Below are 17648 nucleotides of genomic sequence, written 5' to 3'. Positions count from 1 at the left end.
AAAAAAAATAAAAATCTGTTTTAATACCATCCATCAACTACTGTACAGCCTCTTTCGCCACTCGTTCTTTTTAATTTCGCCATACCTTCTAGCACGTCTCTCATGATATATTTCACTCTCAGCTAATGGCCTAAAAAATTTCTCTTCCGCTTTCTAAAATTAGTACACCTAAAATTGTTCTTTTCTCATTCACTATTTCTAACACGATCTCATTTTCCTCTCTTCGATTCAGCTAATTTTCTCCCTTTCCATTCTTCTCCAGAACCACATTTCGAAAGTCACCAATCTTCCTTTCATCACTTTTGCGTAATATTTATGTTTCTGCCCCATAGAGTACAATTCTCTACACGAAACATTTTGTGTATCTTTTTCTAAACAGTTTATTGAAGGATCCGCAAAATATATTTTCCTTGCTCCTATATGCTTCTTTCCCCATTCATATCTGTTTTCTTTAATTACACTTTCATCCTCATTATAAGAAAAGTATGAAAATATACAGGGTGACCCAAAAGTAGGTATACACCCTGCATTGATCAAGTATAACATTATAGTTTATGGATTTATTTGCTTCGACTGTTCCGGGCTTGAATTATAAGTAAAAAGACGTTAAGAGCAAATAATAAAGAAATTAGGTTTGATAACAATGAGAAATGATTTTTTAAAAAAATAAACACGGGACGAGACTGTATACCTGTTTTTGGGCCACCCTATATAAAGGAATTGGAATATAAAAATCTCATAGGAGCTAATGAAATAGAATTAGCATATTTAGGATAAAATAGGACAGCTAGTGATTACACCAGTAGGTACATCTTACAATTTGTCAAAACTATCAAATGCAATGGGAATAATGCATGAATGTTTGTAATCCAAATTCCCAAACACGTTTTCTTGTAAACTACTATCATGATTTGTCTGTAGTACTGTTATTCAGGGGGGTGGAGGGACAGTTGTTTCAGATATAGGCTATAGGATGAATTAAAAGTTCGGGCCATATGCGAAGTTCATAGACCAACTCCATTATGAGTAAAGATACGTAAAAATGGAAAAGGCAAATATGGCGAAACTTTTCCAATGCACCAGTAGTTTGAACTCAACAGTACTAAGGCACCGTATGTTAAATGAAAAAAAAAAAAAAAAAGAAAAGAAAAAGAAAGCAACGTTGCCTGTTCAGCTGACTCTTCCCTTGGGCCTTTGCTGGGAAACGGTTTCGAGGGGCGGTATTCAGAGAGAATTCGTTAATCGAAGTTTAGTCACATACTAGTTAGCAAGCATACTAATTCTTTACTAAGAAAGGTGCACTTTTTGGTATTCAGAGTCTACTTTGAGTACAATTAAATTGATGATTTGGATATGATTAACTTATAGAACCCAATGCATCGGTGAGTAAAATAAATATGGCAACTACGGAAAAGTAGATTAGCGCATGCGTAGTCTGTAAAAATGAAAATACATAAATTACGAAATACGAAATGTTGTGTCCCACGCTAAACCGTGGGTAAAACATTAGTCTCTGCTCTAGATTAATTAGTAACATTTGATTAACTTTGTCCAATAATACGTCCTAATCAGAGACTCTGATTACAATTTTGATAACTATCCTTTAGTCAATTCCGTAGTAAGGTGTTAATCAGACGTCGAAACGACTCTGCATAAGGCCCAATGTGTTCTAGGTTCCCTCACACAACAATGTGAACGTCCTACGTGTCATTTTTGCGTGCATTTACGTTCCGTTTGAACAGTTTACTGACATGGAAACCTTGCTTTTACCATTTAAAGTTAGACACCTTAGCAGTGTACAGCACAAACACCTGGTGCGATTGAAAATTTTTAATCATTTAAAATTGAAAATCGCCTATTTTCAATAACCTTCCATCCCCCTTCTCTCTCTATTTATTTTCGTATCTTCACTTGTTTGATTTGATTTGATTTCAGTTTAGCGTCCCTTTCAGAAGCGAAAATGAAATGAAATGTTTGAGTTTTACGTCCCACGGTTATGCCGGTTAGGCTAAAGGAGACGGTGATGATGAGTAATGAATGAAATGGTGGAATGAAGAAAGTGGCAGGAAACGGGAGAACCCCGAGAAAACCCACGCACACGGTGTTTGTCCACCACAAAGTTCACTTGGCGGGAGCAGGGTTTGAACCCGAGACCCCTAGCACCAGAGGTGAACGCTCTACCACTGAGCCACCGCGGCCCCTCCTTTCAGAAGCGAGGCTATATGAAATCTGAACCTACTGATTAACGTGGAATCCAAACTACATGAGCTCAGGTCGGGGATCGAACCCGTGTCTACGAAAGGCACATCTTCACTTATAACGTTGTTGGTGTATGCCCGCTTACTTTTGATACACTCGTAATATGTGAATGAAAAAAAAGTTAAATTCCTGACGCAACAGCTCATAATAGATCAGGGCCTACAAGCTGGCTTCTGCCACTCATATGTTTCAAGTAATGTGTAGTCAGCACATCAGCTCCTCTCTTCGTTAATGATGACTTTCAATAGCGAGTTCGCTGATCTTTACTTTCAAGTAGCTCCCCAATTTTCCTCACGACGCTGGGTGGACGTCGCAATGCCAACATCATTTGATGAATAAAAACGGTTACCCATCTTTCCTCGGACCAAAGTGGGCACTGCTTGGCTTCTCTGACTGAGAAGCGGTGTTCTAGTGTGGCTAACATGTCGGCAGAATATATCTGAATGAGAAGTGATAACATATCACAATTAGTTTTTATATTTATTTTGAATTGCTAAACATTAAACACAAAATCGTGTCCGTGTGTTTTCTTTTCTCGGAGTTTTCTCGCTTTCTCCGTCATTCTCATATTTTTTTTAAATAACTTGGTTTAACAAAACTCCTTTATATATTTATTCTATCCGTCCGTAAGGGAGACGAAAAATCTCAATAACTTCTCGACCAATCATCATTACATTTGGTTAGAACACAGATAGTGGAAAGTTAAGAATCGGTTTCGTTTTTGGAGTCAATATTCAAAGTGGAAGTTGTAGAAAATTAGCCATTTCCGGTTTTGACATTGATCCCTATTGAGCAAAATCATAATAGATAAAGAGAGAGAAGCAATTTTCTGCAATAACTTAAGCATCTTAAAAATTTATTATATCTCCATTCTTAACTCTCTACCAAAACCAGATGTGGTAGAAACTATTACATTTTTTAACTTTCTATATTGATCTACATACAGCAAAAAAGATAAGATAGATTTTTTTTTTTTAACGATTAATAATCATCTTCTCTCTTAAGCTTCTATTCACATTGGAAGTGGCAGAAATCAACCACTTCCGGTTTCAACCTTCCATGCCGTAGAGTGGAAACTGTAATAGATAGCAAGAAGCAGTTTTCGGTATTAATTAAACGTTCCAAGAATACATTTCATTTCCACTGTAATTTCTCATCTAAAACCAGAAGTGGCAGAAATCAATCTCTTCCGGTTTTAACTTCGATCATTATAGGGTGAAAATGGTAACAAATAATGAAACGAAATGAAATCTTTAAGTTTTACGACCTACTGTTATTCCGGCTAGGCTAAAGGAGACGGTGATGATAAGAAATGAATGAAATGGTGGAATGAAGAAACTGGGAGGAAACGGGAGAACCCCGAGAAAATCCACGGACACGGTATTTGTTCACCACAAAGTTTACTTGGCGCGAGCTGGGATCGAACCAAGGCCCCATGCATCAGAGGTGAATGCTCTACCACTGAGCCACCGCGACTCTCTGATAACAAATAACAAGAACCGGTTTTCTGTAATCAATTAAGTGTCTGAAGAATGTACTCCATTTCCACTTGAACGTCTGTATTAAAATTGGAAATGGCAGAAATCAATCACCTCCACTTTTAACGGTTATTGCCATAACAGTCTGGCGGCGATTTTTGCAAAGGGGCTTAGAAATTGAGTTAGGGGTTACAACATGTTACCGAGTGTCAACTGATATATTACGATTTAGGGGTCCTTAGGGAACTTGAAACGCCTTGTTGGCATTCTTGAATTTCTAAAACTACGTCAGCAGCCGCCATTTTGTAAAGTGATGGCAGTTGTCAGAAATACACTACTTATCTGAAAATATACATGATAGGCTCTCAATATATGCATATTTTGTATATGTTTGTATGATGTGAGGTTGTATAAGAGGACAAATTATTTAAAACGTGATACTAGTACGCATAAAATATATTTTTAATATGGCGGCCAAGAATTTTCAAAATCGAAGTTGTAGTTTTACTTATTAACCTAGCCAAGTTTCATATAAAACAATATGTTTAAAGGGATGAAAATTCAATGATGATGTTCAAAATAAAGTAGAAAGCATGTGAAACAAGATTATGAATATCTGTTTATCAATTTAAAATTATGCCTCAGTTGAAACCCTCACATATTCCACTACTGACTCAATTTCAAATAAAAACCTTTCCTCCGAAATCGCTACTGTATCGCTGTGTGATAATCGTGTGCGTAACAGTAGTGAAATATTAATAGCATGACTCAAATGAGAGCAGATACAGAATTTACACTTAAAAGTTAGTCCATAAGTATAAATTGGCACTTTACGATTATATGTTTATTTTTTAAATATTAAAATTCTTTATGATTTAATTTAGTTTCATGTTCAATATTCTTAATTGAAGAAGGAACCAGCTATTGTTTTATCTTCTAGAAAACGAGCTCATACATTTCTGAACTGGAAGAGGTGCGTCATTTGCCAAATTGAAATATGTGATGGTCTTAGCAAGTTTGGAAACAAGGTGTCCTCAAACCTGAGAAAAGCTTTAAAGGATCTTATCAAGTACTATGACCAGAAAAATCTAGATATTTTGAATAGACTTGAAGAAACTGACAGAATAAAAGTAGAGTGGAATAGAACTGATATTTTTTTTTTTTTTACCACTGTCGCTGCTATTCTGACATAACCAACAAAACTATTATCAAGAGATTACCAAGTAGTAAATTTGAAAATATCACAAAATACCACTAACACCTGCTACCTCAAAGCAGGCACATGTATTAGAAAACCCACAGCTAGTTATGCGTCGCTATGTTCAACCGTTTAACAAATATCTTTATGCGTTCTGTCAAACTGACATAGGGAAACGAACAAAAATTATGACCAAACCTATGATAGATAAAAAGTGGTTTATAACAGTAAACGAACGCAGTCGTGTCGTGCAGGAATCCTATGATATGTTTGGTCTTGGAGTGAAGGATGATGAATATTGTTTGCCAGAACCGAAGGACCTTTCGAAATTTAGATGCGAAAGAGATTAACAGTACGTTTGAAACATTGTACATGAATTTGATAAATTCGGTGTTTTCTCTGTAAATAAAGAAAATGTGATGTCTATGGCCTGAAACAAGGAGATGCGTTGTCGCCATTATTATTGAACTTTATCCTGGAATACGCTAAAGGAAAACAAATATAGCAAACAGGGCCTAGAGTTGAATGGTATTTACCAGGTTATGGCATATGCTGATAATGTAAATTTAATAGGGGATGATAGGAGAACAAGAGAAAGAAGCGCAGAGGTCTTATTAATCGCTTGCAGTAACTTGGGTTTAGAAGTAAATGCAGTGAAAACTAAATACATGGAAGTTTGTTGGGATCGTAATACGGCAAATTATGGATGCATAAAATATCAAATAATACTTTTGATAAAGTGGATACTTTCAAATATCAAGGATCAATATTAACAGACTAAAACCATATTCGTGAAGAAATTAAATGTCGACTAAAAGCAGGGAATTCGTTTCGTTGTTCAGTTCAAAATCTCTTGGCGCGAATTTTGTTGTGGAATTTGAAGCTTAAAATATATAAAACGATAATCATGCCTGTTGTTCTGTATCATTGCGAAACATGGTCGCTTACGTTGAGGGAAGTATATAGACTGAAAGTATTTGAGAATAAGGTCCTGAGACGAATATTCGGACCGAAGAGGAACGGGAATGGGGAATGGCGGAAACTTCATAATGAGGAACTGTATAATTTGTATGGTTTACCAAACATTGTTAGTCATCTAGTCTAGGAGGCTCAGGTCATATAGCTAGGATAGAAGAAAGTAGGAACGCTTTCAAAGTCTTAACTGGAAGACCAATCGGAAAACGAGCATTAGGAAGACCCAGGCGCAGGTGTGAGGACATTATTAAGATGGATCTTGCAGAAATAGGAATACAAAGTAGAAACTGGATCCAGTTCGCTAAGGATATAAATCAGTAGAGAGCTTTTGTGAACGCGGCATTGAACCTCCGGGTTACACGGGTGCATACTAAATATGCATAGATTGAGCGCCTTTCATGTATATTTACAGATAAAGTAGTGTATTTCTGACAACTGCAATCACTTTACAAAATGACGGCTCCTAACATAATTTTAGAAATTCAAGAATGCCAACAAGGCGTTTCATGTTCCCTAGGGACCCATAAATAAAATATATCAGTTAGCACTCGGTAACATATTGTACCCCCTAAGCCTCCCATTACTCGATTTCGCCCCTAGACTATAAGATAAAATTGATAATACAGAAAATTTGTTTTCTCTAATCAATTAAGCGTCCGAAATATATATATATATATATATATATATATATATATATATATATATATATATATAAAATCTCCACTGTAGTATAAAACCGGAAGTAGTATAAACCTACTAACACTTCCGGTTTCAATAATAATTGAGAAAATATCACGCCATAGAAACCAAACTCCTTTCCGTGCTGTACACGTAACACTGCTACTTTTTTTACATTTAAACTCTCAATTAAGCGGCCGGAATCAATTCAAATATCAACCTTGTTTCTTCATAATTATTTGCTATTATTAAACATACGTCTCATCTATACTATAAGTCCGAATTCTATACTATGTTTACCTAATGATTTCATTTCAAGTTCTTCTCAAATAATGCTCAAATCAGTTTATATTTCTACTTTTAAAAAAATCTATTTTTAATTTCTTCCCCTAACTTGCAATAACTCGTGTTCCTCAACCCTCCCGCGTTTTTGGCACATACAATAGTCGAGAGCGAGAGCATTGGACGCATTGTGGTCGTCAGATCCTACGTTAAACTGTATACTCACGTCTTCTATAGCCTTTGTACTGGAAAGATGCACTAAGCTTCAACAAACAAACACTTCCTCATTAGTTTTCCGTTTCTCATTCAATTTGTTCTCCATTCTTCTCCAAACCCACATTTGAATCCTTCCATGGCTCTTTAATGGTGTGCATATTTGATTTCTTACAATAAGCTACAATAATCCATATGAAGGTTTGATGAGTCTTTCCCGTAACTTTTATATCGAGTGTATCAAAAGTCCAGAGCCATAGGCCAACTTTCTTTTGAGTGAAGATGCGCAGAGGCGGCGTTAGGTGCCTCTACTATAGGTTCACAACCTATTCATATTGCGACGAGAATTGTCTACCATTAATAGTCGAACACCTCAAGTGTAAATTTCCCGGTGTCAGGCGCGCACTTTTTTTTTTTTTTTTTTTTGTCGGAGGAAGTCCGACTTATAGATGTGGGGATCGAATACTATAAGATATTACGTCTATGTAATATTGAATTATTATTCTATCATTCCCGAAAAAAAGAATTTTTAACTACTGTCAACTACGTACCTAGGTATATTCTTTAAAAAAAAGTGATAGATTTAAATTGATTTATAAGAAAATAAAGACTACAAATGAAGTATAACATCAAATATTTAGGCTACATCGATTATTTCTGTATTAAAGTGAGTATATTTTATTAAGTAAGTGAACAAATGTTCGCCGAGTTATGAAGTTTGGGGATCCAAACCCGCCTCTCTGTGGGAGCGCCCCTGCCGAACAAGATTACATGTATCTTTTGATGAGCTCGCCGTTACTTCCCGGAGCGCCTATATATATATATATATATATATATATATATATATATATATATATATATATATATATATATATATATATGCATATGTTCTAAGTGTAATATTTAGGTCAAAAATAACATTTTCAATCTCCCTGTAAGTGCGTGGAATCTACAAAATTAAATAAAATTAATCTGATATATGTTACAGATACCTTGAGGTCCACTTCTTCGTCTTCTGTCAATGTATCATCATTCGGTAAAATTTTCTCGATGTTTTCGCTACTCGTACTTCCAGGTGTTTTTGCAGTTCTGCTATTAATCTCGGATTCCTGTGGCATTTCTTGTAAAACTATACTTATTAAAGTATAAAACACTGTTTTGTTCAGGTATTCAAATAAAAACTTATATACAAAAAAAGAAAGGAAAAAAACCTGCTTAAAGGCAACAAAAGAGGCACTGTAAGTGGGGGTTGTTTATATAGAATTTAAACAGTTTGGTTGCTATAGGAACAAAACGCTCCGTTCACTTGTCTTTCCAGTGCTGCTAAGTCTGACATGAAACAACCACTTTCCCGAACTGGTGTTATCGTACTTTCAGCACTGTATTCCATACAACTGAACTCCGTTTTATATTGATTTTTTAGATCCAGTAAGTAAAAGATTCATGCGGGAGAGAGTTATGTTGTAATCCGCCAATCTAAATACTTCACACTACAAGAAAAAACAAAAACTCGGCATACTTATTTTAGCATATGTATATTTCTAGAAATGTAACGTTGTTTACTCTGTTGAAATGAAGAATAAATGATTATTATTTAAAATTAACTCCAAACAATGTTCTAACAAATTTTACTCTTTTTTCTGTATTCTTTGTTATGCAACAACACTAATAAAAATAGCAATGTAACAATGGAAATATTTTACACATAAACACATTTCTATTAAATTCTTTATATATTTATGAAAATTTATCGTAAAACGTGCAAATTCTATTCTAAACGTGTTTAACATCAAGTAGGGTTGATTTTATTTTTTTTTTTCTAATCTATAAAGTAAAAGACGTGTAATTTATTGTTATAAGTAAAATAAATAAAAGATAAAAATATTGATGTCATATATTTCAATCTATATATTAAAACGCTGGTTTATATGTTACTATGTTTGTCTCCAATCCTTTCTACAATGAGATCTCGAAAACCACAAGTGATGGAAACGTGTTCGATTCCAAATTTTGTATAGATTGTCCAGTTCTAATGAATATTTAAAAAAAAAACGTGGCCGTTATTTCTTTATTACATCTTTAGCGATATACTGGAAGCGTTGAAATTTTAAGAAAGTGAAGCATCGTCATATCCTATGAGTAATACATTCCAATATAACATACTTGTATATAGGAGTTGCATATCTCTCAGGCGTTTGTTCATGGCCAATGTTAATGAAAACGAAGATAACCATTTCTCGAGGTTTAGATGAATCTGTATTGTTCGAAGTGTTTTGCCCAATGAACACCATATATCACTGACATTATAATTAATTATGTATTTGCTTATTACATACTGCATGCAAGAAAAAAAAAAAAACATTGATCATACATGAATTAGAAACTCCAACCGGAAGTACGCTCAATCTTGCAAACGGTGCGAGATAATGAAAAATCTCCCTTTTATGGTACCCTTTGCCGATTTTTATCAAGACGTCTTTCACTTGTGTCTGTAAAGGGACGTGTAGAAATGTTCTGAGGAATGACAAGGGGATTCATGCTCATATGTGAATCATGCGTTGTGTAGATAGCGCAGGTTCAGGTAGTATATTATTAAATAGCAAAAGTGCCTGTTCTTAGCAAGAAGTGAATACAGTAGTGTGCAACCCGCAACACAGTAGAGTAATTTGGGTTGTGCAACTTAAAGTCTTCTCATAAACACTATAATTTTTGAACCTCTATTTCATGTGATCCCCAAACCCTCCTCGAGAGTAAAATAAAAGAAAACAGCTTCGTACGCGACTAGATCTGATGAAAATCTATGTATACAAAATTTGATGCGCGATCCTAGTTTGCGCTAAGTAGACTTTGTCATGACTTTTCTCGAAATTGTCTCGTTTGTTATTGTTCTAACTTTTTTCATTCTATAATTTTCATTCATTACCATCATCACGATCTCCCATAGCCTCAGTGCATAAGCATAAGATGTTAAACTGAAGAAACATGATTGCCGTGTGAAGGTGTGTTCTCCGAATGTAGGGAATAACGAAAGAGTTTCCTTCATCGGATTGTCACTTTTGATTAAAAAATGGGGGCTGGTATGGGGAGCTATGGTGGAGGGGGTTGATGCTGCATGTCTTTCCCCTTCTAGAAGAAACAATCATTGTGAATCTTTACAATGTTGAAGTCCACGAAATGCAACGCAACTTTGCTCACTCACAAACATCCAGAAATGTTCAAAAGACGTTGTGTCCTCATGATGTAAGACAATGCACACGCAAATGTATCTCAAAGGACATTGCAGACACTCCATGAATTGCAATATAAAACTCATTCTCATCCATGGTATTCTTCTGACGACTCTCCTACTACCATTTGTACTGGCATCTCGAGCGCTTCTTGGGAGACCTTGACCTCTGATGATGGGGCGATGCAACATGCTGTTGAGAATTTCTTCGCATCGCAGTTTCCGTACTTTTTTTTTTTTTACCACAAAATTCAATGGTTGGCTAAGCATTGGCAAATATGTGGTTATAGACGGCGACTATTTTGATAACCATGTATTATAGTTTTCATTTTTTTAGCTTTCAGAAATTACGCGTTTTGGGTGGACATTTCATTCGCACAAACCTAATAGAAGGCATGATAATCAATATATTAACATATTCGCATTATTATTTGATTAATAACATCTGTTTGATATTAATATGTACATTGTATAGCCTATATAATAATTAATTAGATTGAAATTTTTGTTATTATAGAAATACAAATAAATTAGTGTTTAACTCTTTGACTTCGTTTTGATGTAGTACATTTCTAAAACGTACAGAACAGTATTAACAAATAGTTATAAAGTACGTGCCTACACTAAGAGGTGAGAAATTATTAATAAGACTAGTTTTTGGATTTTAAAAAAAACTATTTTGATGATATGGATTGGGTAGGAAGTAAGTAATTATAGAACTCCGGCCTATCCGGTCTGCTTTTCCGTTACATTAGCCTCGGATAATACATAGTATATGTATGTATAAGGGTGTGGGTGTCCATAAAGTTCCCTGGTAATTTTGAATTTCCTCAAAACCTTGGAGTTCGAGATTTCTCTAACACATAGTGCCTTTGTTGTGGGGGTCTACTTTTAAGATTCTCGTGATAAGTGGATGACTCTTGGGACTCAGGGGCCAGAGGCCATTTCAAAAATTTCATATGGAAACATTGGATGGTTTCGAAAGCTTGTAAAAGAATATCGGCGTAAAGAACCACACAATGCTTTCTAATCAGCAGAAACCACTAGTAGTGAAAGAATCTCATCCACAATTTCTTAGGTCCCGTGTACGCGTCAACCGAATGATACCTATATATAGAAAAAATACCAAAAGCAGTAGTTATTTTTTTTTTATTACCGACACATACGCACGTTGGCGCACTCACACTAATGTCAATTCGATTGTTTGTGCGTTGTTAAGTTTCAGAGATAGAGAATCCATACCACAAATCATTATACGAACAAATCCGCTAACTTTACTCATTTTGACCATGTGCACGCCTACGTAAACAATAGCCCGTTTTCCCACTCCTAGACTTTGCCCATCTTGACACAATTTTCCTGTGCTGGACATGTTATTGCTCTGATCACATGGCACTGATCCAGGAACACTTAACCACGTCACTCTTCAACTCAATGTGTTCAGACGTCTAGAAACAACCATGCTTTTACGCAAAGGTAACTCATTTTTTGTTTGTAGCGTTTGTAGGCACTGAAATTACATTTAAATTATAGAATAACATTTTAAAACACATCTTTCTGACCAGAACAAAATGAATTATTTAATAATTATACGATTTTTGTTACAGTTTCAAGGACCTAACGTCCTCTTCATCAGACATTAAGAAAAGACAGATGACAGCAAATCTTATATCTTCCTCAGCCGTTATATAAATGAAAATGCTAACTAACGGCTGAGGAAGATATAAAATTTGCTGTCATCTGTCTTTTCTCAATGTCTGATGAAGAGGACATTAGGTCCTTGAAACTGTAACAAAAATCGTATAATTATTAAATAATTCATTTTGTTCTGGTCAGAAAAATGTGTTTTAAAATGTTATTGTGATTATCCAGAACCATGGAGTATATAAATTATAGAATGAATTCCGAAAATGAGTCATTAAAATCTTTATTTATTACAATCTGAATTTCCTAGTTTTGCTTAAAAACCCATTCGTTTTCAATGAGTAAGCCATTTTCTAATGAAAACGATGGAGAGCAACATAAGGTTTCACCTGTACAACATATTTCGTAATCTACTATTTTTCTTCTAATGTACATAATCTTAATTATTAAACAAGGTATAAACTTGTTTCTTAATTAATTTCGATGTTTTACAGATCCACGTCCATGGCCTAGAGACGCTGTTTTAATACAACCGTTTGTAGAAGAACAAATGTTGTTATATGACCATGCTAGTTGTTTGGCTGTAGATACATATCTCAGGATGTGCGATCTAGATTTTAGGATTGAGTTGAGAAGGAATGCTGAATTCATGTCACCAACTGGTAAAATATTTTAATTTACCTACTACTATTTACATAATTTATCTTAGATCATACGTTGAGTTGAGTTGATGTTGAGTTTAACGTCCCGCTCAGCAGCGAGGCTATATGAGACGTGGACCTACTGATTAACGTGGAATCCGAGCCACATGAGCTCCCGCCGGGAATCGAACCCGGGTCTCCCACGCCAAAGGCGCGTATGCTAACCGCTTAGCCACGGAGGAGCTCCAAAGATCATACGTTGAGAATAATGCTGTTATTCGAATATTTTTCTACTCTTACTCACAAATAGTTATTCGAAAATTTTTCTGTTGTGATTCAAATATCTGAATAGTCATTTTCAATATTCGGACAATTATTTGTTCTTCGAATAATTATTCTTACAATTAATCAATCCATTATTAGAATTTTAACAGCACTAGTTCAAACATACTACTGCAAAATGGAAGTTTGTGCGGAAATCTTGAAACACAGATGCGTTGAAATGCAACCACATAAATCACGTAAAGTTGTTAAAATTAAGGTTATTCACTTAAGTGTACCATTTATAACATAATAATTATTCACTTCCACTAATAGTTTAATGTATTTCAAAGGCTTTGTTCGTAGGCTTTCTAAGGGTTCTCCCGTATCCTCCAGTTTGTGCGTGGACTTTTAGGGGTTCCCCCTTTTCCTCTCAACTTCGTCATTGCACCATTTCATTCATTTCTCATCATCACCGTCTCCTTTCGCCTAATCGGCATAACTGTGGGACGTAAAACTCAAAGATTTCACTTCATTTTTCCTCCTAGTTTCTTTATTACACAACTAGCTGAATATCCGTTTCTGTACGGGGAGAATATGTTTCATTTTGGACATAAAAGGCTGAATTTGGATTTAAACGGAATTGGAAGAGTCACTGTTCGTCTCAACGACCCCGAAAACTATGGATTCGCCACTAATACCGGTCATTTTCGATCATTTTTATTTTTCTCCCACTCCCCTAAGTTGCGGAATTGAATTTGGATTTAAACGACATCAGAAGTGTCAATGCTCATCTCAGCGACCCCGAAAACTATGGATTCGACACAAATATGGTCATTTTGGATCATTTTTAAATATCTCCCACTATCCTAAGTTGCACCGTCAGAGTGAAATAATAAAAACCATCCCAGGCCCAAACCTCATCTATGTTTAAAAAATTGATCGACATCGGTCGCGTGGTTCATGAGTTATTAAGTCACAAACGTAGTCACTTACACTTTCATTTATATATATATATATATATATATATATATATATATATATATATATATATATATATATATATATATATATATATCACCCCTCCTCTCCCCTACGTTGTACCGTCAAAGTGAAATGAAAATTGTTTTTCTTTTCATATTTCTTGTCGAATTTTTAGTGATGAAAACGCAGGAGTAAACGAGATCTACGTAAAGTATATGCAATATATTTATTTACTCTTCATGTCAGTTCGAGTACGCCATAATCATAGGAAAACTGATTATTCGGGAAAGCTACAATGAGACAGCGATATAAGAAATGTTTCTTTCGTAAAATGAAATATTATTATTCTTACTGTCTAATTTTATTTTTTTTTCCCGCAGTACAACAAATGTAAACCAAACCAACTATGTTTTTCCAACAGCACCTGCATACTTACATGTTAATGAAAGCATTAACATGTGTTGTTTTGAGAAAAGAGAAACACAGTAAAAAATCGTATCAGAATCAACACACAGGAAAAGCAGTGGACTCCCCTTGATTACTCTCTTCTGATTGCTCTGGTTCATTCATATACTCACTTTGGCAGGTACAGAACAATATGCACTTCAATGACCTTTCAAGGCAACCACAACCATGATAGCATCCCGTTGTGCATGAGCAGCTAGTTGAGTTCACTAGTACATCAGGCGCTATTGGTGTATTTGCTGGCAACATAAGAAGTATATATTCTTCTGCGGCATATGACAAAAATTTCCATCCGAAATCTCTTGGATCTTGATCAGGGGGATTAGTTTGTTCAGCTGATTTCCATATGGCTGTCTGAAGATGAACGCGCTTATAATGTTCCTACAGTGCACCAAGAGATGGAGGAAGCTTAGAAAGAGATGACAGGCTTGTGATTGTCTTGCTAGCCATCTTTTTCTTCCATAGTCCAACTTGTAATCCTTTGGTAACGGTTTCTCCAGGGCTGTATAACTGAGTAACAAATGTATCACGCTGCTCTGCCATTAGACTTTCTTCAACTGTGGGATCGCCAACTGCTTCAAGTGTGCCTCGAAACTTCGAAAGAATGTTCAGGATTTGGCCTTTAGCAATCCCAACGAGAGATGAAGTAGTATCGCTGCCAGTTAGAGCATGAGCTGAAGAATGGACTGTACACTCTTGTAACTTCATTTATGTCAATTACTTCTCTGAGTCCAGCGCGTTTTTCCATTACAATTGGTGTAGTTAGCTTTTGAACATATACATGATAGGCAAGCGGCACTAGTTCATCCATATCGTCATACTTCACACCAGTAGATTGGTCAGGAGCGGGTTTAGCCTCCCTAAGAACTATGTGCACCATATTTACGTCAGCTTCTTCGTGTGTTGTTGGTTCACTCCATAGTCCTGCTGCCACTTCAGTGGGGGATGGTTGTTGTCCATTGATAAGCAATCTATGAGATTCATCTATGCTAGGGTTGCCATATTTTAAAATTAGAAAAGCGGGGGATTCTAAACCGTTAAGTTGATGTGAACTTATATATTACAAATACTGACCTCGGACCCTTCAGACCATTTTTTAAGTGGACCGTTTTTTTTTAAGTGTCTTCTTTGTTAAGTGACACTCCCAATGTACTCTTTTAACGAAACTAAAGTAAGCAAATTTAATTTTTGCCTTTAATGTCTTATTAAGTTCAAATTTGAGTCTCGAATTGTGAAGTAAGTATTACAGTAAGATATCTGTAATTGTAAGGATATCTGTAAGGCAAGCTTCCCCCCCCCAAAAAAAAAATGCAAGCGATATATGGCAGATATTGTTTATGCGGTTTTCTCTCTAAGAAACACAAAATAATTTATATGAAATCATGAAGTCATAATTCAAGCATGTTTGTCACAACATCCATAAACGAATATTCATTCCTATAGAACATCCAATACATTACATTAAAAACACATGAACTACACACAGAAAACCACTGTGCATTAGATCAAATCTCTTATTAGTAAACGGCTCTGGCAAATAGTTCACAGCCTGAGCCTGAGCGCGAGTCCAAATTTAACTCAATCGCGATTGAGATTGACACAGAGATGTAGCGGTTTACGTTGAATATAACAACACTTTATCAACAAAGTCGTCTTAGATTTTTCTCCAATCCAATAAAAGCGGGTTGTTTTTCGTGATTAAAAGATAATTAAGCGGGGGACGAATACAGGACCTGAAAATCGGGTGGTATCCGCTAAAATCGGCTAATATGACAACCTTAATCTATGCTAATGTCCATTAGCGATTCTGTGATTAAGGAAATAAGTTGCTTTTTCGTATTCATTGACGTCAATACGAACGCTCTTTTGGGTAAAAGAGTTGATAATGTAAGTTTATATTACATAGGTAATGTTTTGAAGTTCCTTGTTGTCGCTTCCTTCGCGTTGCTGTTTTGATGCTGTTCTCATAGTATTTGTCGAATACTACATGCTTGTTTGAGCTCACTTTCCACCATTGCTATGAAATGTCTTTACATATACTTCTACAGTAGCTGGATGTGCTGGCCATGATACTTGCCAGAACATTGCACAACTGTCAAGAAAGACAGTTTGATAGTGCTTATTAGCGATCTTGCTGATTTCATTACAGCAAGTTTGTGTTGAAGCACATTTTTTGTGGTTTCTCACATTTCTCATTAAATAGACCAGTTGAAACTAGAGCTAATTTATGGTAAAGCACATCACTCACATTAATATCATGAGATGATACGAGCAGGCCCATTGTACGAACATAAATAACACTGTGGTCAATTATAATTATCAGTTGAGCCTAACTTCACTGATTTCTTAACATCTAACATTGTTTTAGTTCCCTTGGAAACACTTTGGAACCTTCTCGCAATCTGCACAGTCAGCTTTGATACGTGGATCTGTCTCCTCCTTGTGATGGAAAAGTAAGTCGTCATTTTTCAATTTTTTCATATCGTCTACATCTTTCTGAATTTGACCAAACAGGTTTAAAGAAAGAACCCATACGGCTAAACGTTTTCGACTGCAGGGTAAATTCAATTACACCAGCAAGTCCATGACCATTCTTATGTATGTACTTTCGATAAACTGATTAGTCCATATCCTATTCCAGACACTCTTTTTGTGCCTTACTAGGTGTTCACCAGCCATGAATTTTGAAACAGTCTGATTCTTCTCAGATATAAATTACTTTACGATCTCGCATGAACAACATATAAATGTATATGTTCGTAAACTTTTCGTTTGCTTTAATGTTTAAAAAGTTATTATTGTACTGTTACTATATGAGAAGAAAAAATAATATTACGTTGATGAAGCAAAATTTCTGATAAAATTTTACACCCATTTCTTATCTCCGTTGCTCGTCTGCAGTTATATGAAGAGTAAATAAAAAAAATATTGCATATACTTTGCGTAGCTCTCGTTTACTTTTACATTTTTATCACTAAAAATTCGACAAAAGATACGAAAAACATAATTCCTTCATAGTTGGCAACTATGACGTTCAAGAGAGGAAGTATAATTTCTACACAATGAACACGTGATTCACAAATGATTAAGAGACAAGCTGGAAATAATTTACAAGAAATATATATATTTGAATTGTTCCGAATGTGTAATTTTTGTACTAACCATACTTAGAAGTAAAATTTCTACTTCCATACCACATTTTGAAGTAAAATTTAGTAGAAGTAAAATTTGCCCTCTAGTGATTGTCTAGATTTTATTCATAGCTCATATGAGAGTTTAAGGACTGTATATTTGGAGTATATATGATACTTCTCTTCTTTTTCTTAACATTTTTCTACGTGAAA

The 17648-nt window shown here is 35.3% G+C and overlaps 2 protein-coding genes across 4 annotated transcripts in view; one reads left to right on the top strand and one right to left on the bottom strand.

Annotated features, from left to right (window-relative positions):
- The window catches only part of LOC145668460 (coiled-coil domain-containing protein 13-like), a 66563-nt gene extending 57948 nt beyond the window's left edge, over positions 1-8615 (bottom strand). The window contains exon 1 of one of the 2 annotated variants that reach the window (XM_081736352.1): positions 8076-8615. In XM_081736352.1, coding sequence (XP_081592478.1) covers positions 8076-8201 — 126 coding nt within the window. In that variant the 5' untranslated portion in view covers positions 8202-8615. The remainder of the gene's footprint in view (positions 1-8075) is intronic. The other variant, XM_081736351.1, reaches the window with a different exon arrangement.
- LOC145668461 (metaxin-2-like) overlaps positions 1-17648 on the top strand; it is a 63577-nt gene that overhangs the window by 16313 nt on the left and 29616 nt on the right. Inside the window, exon 2 of one of the 2 annotated variants that reach the window (XM_081736353.1) lies at positions 12448-12615. The exons of the other annotated variant lie outside the window; for it this stretch is intronic. Coding sequence (XP_081592479.1) covers positions 12448-12615 — 168 coding nt within the window. The remainder of the gene's footprint in view (positions 1-12447; positions 12616-17648) is intronic. 2 annotated transcript variants of the gene reach the window in all.

Source organism: Thermobia domestica, chromosome 13 (assembly GCF_964235325.1).
Source record: "Thermobia domestica chromosome 13, izTheDome1.hap1.1, whole genome shotgun sequence".
NCBI lineage: Eukaryota > Metazoa > Arthropoda > Insecta > Zygentoma > Lepismatidae > Thermobia > Thermobia domestica.
This window is presented reverse-complemented; position numbering and strand designations above follow the sequence as displayed.